Source organism: Sphaeroforma arctica, assembly GCF_001186125.1.
Source record: "Sphaeroforma arctica JP610 unplaced genomic scaffold supercont1.1045, whole genome shotgun sequence".
NCBI lineage: Eukaryota > Ichthyosporea > Ichthyophonida > Sphaeroforma > Sphaeroforma arctica.
Window position 1 is genome coordinate 13,655 of NW_014039513.1, and position 6,295 is coordinate 19,949.

Below are 6,295 nucleotides of genomic sequence, written 5' to 3' on the forward strand. Positions count from 1 at the left end.
TTAAGTAACTGCTTCCCTCATAAATCTCTTTTATACATATACACAGATACATGAATGTCTCGGTGCGGTTAAATTTATTTCATTTTGATATGCCTCCTTAGTTTGAATTCGCATATATGTGATCATTTATTTGTGCATGGAGGCACCTAGCTTGGAAATGCATACAAATCTTATGATCTATTACATGTATATAGCTACCGGAAGCTCGCTATGCAGCTGCTGCTGTGCCTCTCGGGATTACGCTGAAGTTTCTACTGATTGGAGTGGGCCTACTGGAGGTGAGCTGCGACTATAATGTCACATTGGCCCACACTTTCGAACCCTATTTTGTTGGTTGATCTGAGATTTCAGCTATTGGATATTAATGATATTTCAATCACTTCCGTCGATGTAGAATATTAGGTTGTTGGCTGGTCGTGCGTCTGAATGGTTAAATATAGTGAGTGAAAATCATCAGCATAGTTCCGAGTCTCTCCGATACCTAGCTTGTGATGATGTTTTATCTAAAAAAAATTACAGGATAAAGCCACTGTCGAAACCATCACACGGAACAATGACAGGAGTGAGATACTTAAAGGACCCTTCATTTATGGCCTGGTCATAACAATCTGTACTGTGGTGTGTTGATAATCTCGGATCCAGTTATATAGTCGGTGTACATATAAACGCTGGTATACACGTGTACCTCGGTTATCTTGGATCCTTTATGATGACTGTGATTTTTAAGGAAGTGAAGCCTGATTATGATTGTGAACGACTTGTACATCTAACGAGTGCCATGTCTACTGCATGTCATCAAACTTCTACCATTACGTTGCATCTTGTCTGTGTTCCTAATTTTCAAAGCATACAATATGTTTTTCGTTCTTTTTTTCTAAACGCTTGCTCTGCTATCATACAACTCAATGCTCAATCGCGTTTGAATTCGCAATGCTACTGGAAGTATGATCTGAGAGGTGCCACCACAATCATAATCCTATGCTTTGGTGATGGTTTTGCGGATATATTCGGCGGTGTGGAGATGCATTTGTGAAAATGTCGGGGAGAGTAGTCATTTTAGCATATGATTCCGTGTCCTTGTATCCAATATCTCGTTTGCCATTCATTGGTGGAATTCCGCTGTATTAAAACTGTAATTATTGTCCCGCTTGATGATACAAAAATACCCTTTTTTTGTGACAGAACAACGGACATTCAGATCGGTGCCCGATATCATTTTCGGCCATACGTTGAAACTCGATACATCATCCCCATGTTGTAGTTAGATTATGTATTTTACACATGCCCACTGCTGCACACGTAATTTGAGTCCGCCTGGAGTGTTAGTATTTGTTGTAGCATGTACGAAGCCTATCTTGAGTAGGTACCCCGGTGTGTTTCGACTCAGGCAGCGAGTAGAGTTTGACGTTCTGGAATGACCTGCATGCCTGTTTTGGTTCCTGTACAATAGTTATAAGCGGTATATTTGTGTACTTTACGGGTAGCTAAACTTCAACAATCATAACAGAAACGATGGGGAAATGCCACTACCATGGAATGGGCGCAAAACTTGTGTGGGCTTGGCGGCCTTCATAACTTGCAGCATGATTGGCTGTATACTCTATACGAACCACTTTCAGAACCTTGGTTGGGTACCGCCTCGTTCTGGCTATTGGCCACGTCTTCTCATCCAGATCATAGGTATGACGTCCGGATCGCAATTCAGTTTCGTGCACTTCCACAGCCGTCGACATCAGAATTATTCGAAACTGTCCTGAACTATCTCTGTTCAACCACAGTCCATCTGCATAACAAAAATCGCATGAGGCTTTGCTTCAATGTCATAAATTTGACAAATATCCACCCCAGGAGTTTACTCGTTCAACATATGCGACTATCGCCGCACTAATCGAAATTGTATTTGGACTGTATCTTCCGGCACAGTCGCAGCATTTGTGAAAAGTGTCGATGCAACTGATCTGGATAACTTAACCGTGCCAATTGCGAGTATCATATCTGCAACACTCCTGGATACCGTCCAGAACAGAGGTCTTTCCCAATGATGTATCGCCTTCTAAAAAAAGAGGTGGCAGATATATAATTCTCCCTGCGAGTGCGGCCATGAGCACCCGTAATCTTCCAAGCGATGCGCCGATGCAGTTGTATGTGAACTGCCGAGGACCAATATGAGTTGATTCGTTCAACTAATAAATATCGTTCCATTGTAAGCAATACCTCCATAAACATGCCCACGGTGCCCATCAGGTAGTCCAAAGAAAATACAAATCATTATACTAAAATACATACTTCCGTTTTTATTTCGTAATAACGTCGTCCAAATAAGTGCACTACTTCATTTTAAGCAATAACATAAGTGCTATTTACTGCTATTTAGCTTGATGTAGTGACTTCGACTACATTATTTGAGACCGGCGTAGTGTTTAGAATCTCTCCTATTTTCTTCCTGTTGTGCATAACGTTAGGTGATTGACTCGGCAGATGAGTTGGAGTTACCATCTGTGATTGTGGTCTCATTTTGGCTTGCCTCTGTCTTTCCGGTCTTGGAGCGACTCCGTGATGGCTGCCTGGCATATTTTGTAGAGACGTAGCTCCGCCAACACTCAAGGGTCTGTATTGCAGATTACCGCCACCGTTGCGACCCACAGGACTATTACTTGGCTGACTTCCTTGTCTAATTTGCACACCCACATTTACGTTTTGATTTCCTGACCTGCTCTGCACACCATTCTGACTTCCAGGTCTATTCTGCAAACCCATATCCACCCCTAGAGATCCTGCCCTTCGTACACCCATAGCCCCACTCTGACTACCGGGTCTATTCCGCAAGCCCGTTCGTCCGTGTTGGCTCGCAGGTCTATTCTGCAGACCTCTTTCGCTACCAGCTCTACTCTTCAGCGAATTCACGTCCCCTTGTTGATGGTGTTGTTGAATATGACGATTTTTCTGCTCGGCTTGTTGACGAGCGTTAACACTCTGTAAATGTCTAGTGATAATTTCGTTGATAATCTTGCTCATAATCTCCAACGAATCAGGATCCAGGCGTGCAAGATGCTTATTTGTATACTGCAAGCTACTTTCGTGAACAAGCATCTCTGTAAGTTTGAAGGACATCAGATCTATATACAAGCTCATTTTTTCACTTGGAGACAGGCTCGGCCGAGGGTCGCTTTTGCGGTCGTAGACTTGGGCAGCCATGGCGGTCCACTTAGTGACCCGCTTATTAAAGCTAACTTTGAGCGAAGTGGGCGACCTCGTCGAGCTCGTATTATTAGTGCTCGCATCCGAACCTTTCTTCAAACAAGACAATATATTACCGCCTTGATCCCGTCTTGAACGCGTATGCCCTAATAAAGGACTCGCGGGCGATATTTTGATATCCAACTTCAATTTATGTGATGAACTAGGCAGACTAGCCATTGATAATGGCCTCACTTTAGTATCTGCCCCAAGAGGACTACTGAACGACGCTCCTCGAGCACCTCTCCCATTCGGAAGTGTTAGAGATCCTGCAGAAGAGCCAGTGTACAAACTCCCTCCGCGTCGAGGATCAATATGAGACAACGGACGACCACCCGCGGTCTTACCAAACGGTGACTGTAAACAGCCTACACTTCTCGATGCGACTCCAACGCTGTCGTGCTCACCTCGCCCGAAACTCGATCCAAGAGCCGAATCTGAGTTTATTTCGGAACTCTCTGATCCAATGTTATTGGTCGTGGAGTCGCTGAAGCTTGATACACTTTCAATTTCCATGCCTGAAACAGACGATGCATCATCCTTGCGTGGTTTTGGCTTCATTCGAAACGATCTGATGCTTCCCAAACTTGGGGTCGCAATAGATCGTGGCTCTTTCTTGCTGCCATCACTGTAAGCGTCAGGATCTTCAGATGTAACAGATTTATCGCCTCCGGTAAGAACCTTGCGGAACAACCCATTCACCTTCGAGAACTTCATTTTTTTTGTGTCGAGATGCTTCACTTCAAAGAACTTCAAAGTAGTGTGGATGTCGTATCCTGTTACGCTACAAGAGAACTAAAACTAACCCCGTAAAAAAGCCCTGACGGTGTGGTGTTTAGTGTATATAGAACCTAAGAGTATATAGAACCTAAGAGTATATGCAATTACTACTATGTGGCTATTCAGATATTATAATTCCAACTTGTGCACAAATCTCACCTAGGATTCACAGTATATATATATATACATTTATACATTGTACAAATGCTAAGCCACGACACAGTTGACAGTTCCACACAATCCGAAGACTCAAGAAGGCACGTTCCTATGTTCTATAATTTCAATAAATCCTATGAAATTTGTTTTCTTGATACATTGCCTTAAAAACGATATACTCAAGTTACTCTATGTAAAAACGAAAGTGTTTATAGAACTCCAATAATATTTGTTTATATCATTTGTTTACTCTTCGAGCTCAAAAATAAAATCAAACATATTGTGCGACCCATCAGACCCAGTGACCCAGGTCTAAAACTCTATTTTTAAAATTAATAGTGACCGTTTTTAATGAAAATGAACATTCTTGAGGTACAACATGGATACTCCAACGAAGGACATTTTCGAGAAAAAAATTGTGTATTTATTGGATTTTAGTGTGGAATATATGTAGAGCAAATTTGTTTCTAAAAAGCCCAAAGTGCACCTAAAGTCCGAAATCTCAGAGGTGGGCAACAAAGTAGTTCATCCGAACCGCCTTTAGTGGTAATTGGTAAATGCTTGTTGTTCTTTTTCAAAAACGCAAATAAAAACAAAGTATTGTAAATATATAAAAATCCCATCTAGACTTTTTATTTTTCAAAAATATACTCATATATTTAAATATTTTAAACCAAAACTATTTGTTCAACAAAAATAAAATGTAAATACTGTAATATTAGATCGACTCAAAACACAAAGTAACGGTGAACTTAGACATATTTCCTCGATTGTTGAATAAAAGTCTACCTTAGCAGAATGAACTTCTTGAATGAAATAAATCACGTACTTATGCTATCTCCGAAGGATTTCCTTGAGAATCCGGCCGCCAATCAAATCGTGTATCTTCTCAATTTCGAGCCTTATGGCTTCCATAGCTTTAGCTGGCGACACCCCCGCAACCGACTGGTGATGTTCAAAACATTCATCCTATCCACGGCTACATATGGGCTGAACATTATTGCCTGGGCTCCGCGTATATGGAAGGATGCGTTGGACATCCTATTCGAGCGCTTTAACGCAGCACTCATCCAAGCAGCAGCCATCATCACGGGCACTAAACACCCTCGGCTTCCCAAACATCAAACAAACTTACTTCACTTTTGCGGCCTGCTCCCCGCGCGACCATTCGCGGACTACCTCGGAGGTTGTCTGGGAATACAACTCGAATCAATGGCAAGCACAAATACACTTACCCCTCTGACGCAACCCGCCTGGGCCCACGATAAACCATCACTGCGCTTCCCGTACAGTATCTATGCTCACCTGAAAACTGTACACAAAACCACGGGCGGGCGTACACCCGACCATGTAGCCCTCCGCTAACGCTGTGACGAAGTCAGGAAGAACTCAACAAAACGTTCGTCCAACAAGAAGATCGCGGCAATGGCCCGACGCCAATACTACTACCAACAGGTTATGGGTAAGCCGCCAACATCAAACCGAGACACAGCCAGACACGACAGCTTCAATCGCTGCTTCGAGTCTACACCAATCCGGATCTGTGCTATGATTGTAACGGATACGTACATGTTCACATTGCTCGACTACCGCACCGACGGCTGTCGCTGCCCTGTCTGCCTCGATAGCCACAAGTTCACTACCAGCCACTTTACCTGCATCCAACAACTGATTCGACGCATCCTGGTAGGCCCGAAACTGCCGCTCATTGGCCCTGACCTCCTTCGGCAATTACAGGAGTGCCACGACTTCAACAGTATCTGGACCCTCCACGAACACCTTGGATCTTTTCTCCAGCATGTTGAAGAACCACTGTACCCTCACCCATCCCACACATCAACAGATGTTCGCAGACCCGATCCGTACCACAGAGGTGGCTACTCTACTTAGTAGGTCAGCAAGCAAATATATGGAACATTCGATAGTAACAGTGTTTTGTCAACACCGGCCCGAATTGACTCAGCACATATCTTCCATTGTCGACTCACTTGGCCTAAGCTTCAAACGGGAATTTACTGACCACTTCTTCCCATCAATCTTTCCTGAACCACTACAGCGACTATGAGAGCCATACCATATGTTCATACATTGTATCATACATACTTGCCATTTTTGAAATAAA

The 6,295-nt window shown here is 43.2% G+C and overlaps 2 protein-coding genes across 2 annotated transcripts in view; one reads left to right on the forward strand and one right to left on the reverse strand.

The window, feature by feature from the left end:
• Positions 1 to 4,159, forward strand: part of SARC_09788 (hypothetical protein) — a 6,263-nt gene extending 2,104 nt beyond the window's left edge. Inside the window, exons 4-7 of the mRNA XM_014296187.1 lie at positions 195 to 278; positions 520 to 618; positions 1,508 to 1,680; positions 1,924 to 4,159. Of these exons, the coding sequence (XP_014151662.1) occupies positions 195 to 278; positions 520 to 618; positions 1,508 to 1,680; positions 1,924 to 1,957 (390 nt within the window). The 3' untranslated portion in view covers positions 1,958 to 4,159. The remainder of the gene's footprint in view (positions 1 to 194; positions 279 to 519; positions 619 to 1,507; positions 1,681 to 1,923) is intronic.
• On the reverse strand, positions 1,043 to 4,159 carry SARC_09789 (hypothetical protein). Its single transcript, XM_014296188.1, has one exon. It carries the CDS (start codon positions 3,952 to 3,954, stop codon positions 2,371 to 2,373), a length of 1,584 nt encoding a protein of 527 aa, XP_014151663.1. The 5' UTR covers positions 3,955 to 4,159; the 3' UTR covers positions 1,043 to 2,370.
• Positions 4,160 to 6,295: the final 2,136 nt, after the last annotated feature.

Excerpts from the sequence above, each read along its gene's own strand:
- SARC_09789 (XM_014296188.1), bottom strand. The coding sequence starts at position 3,954 with ATGAAGTTCTCGAAGGTGAATGGGTTGTTCCGCAAGGTTCTTACCGGA.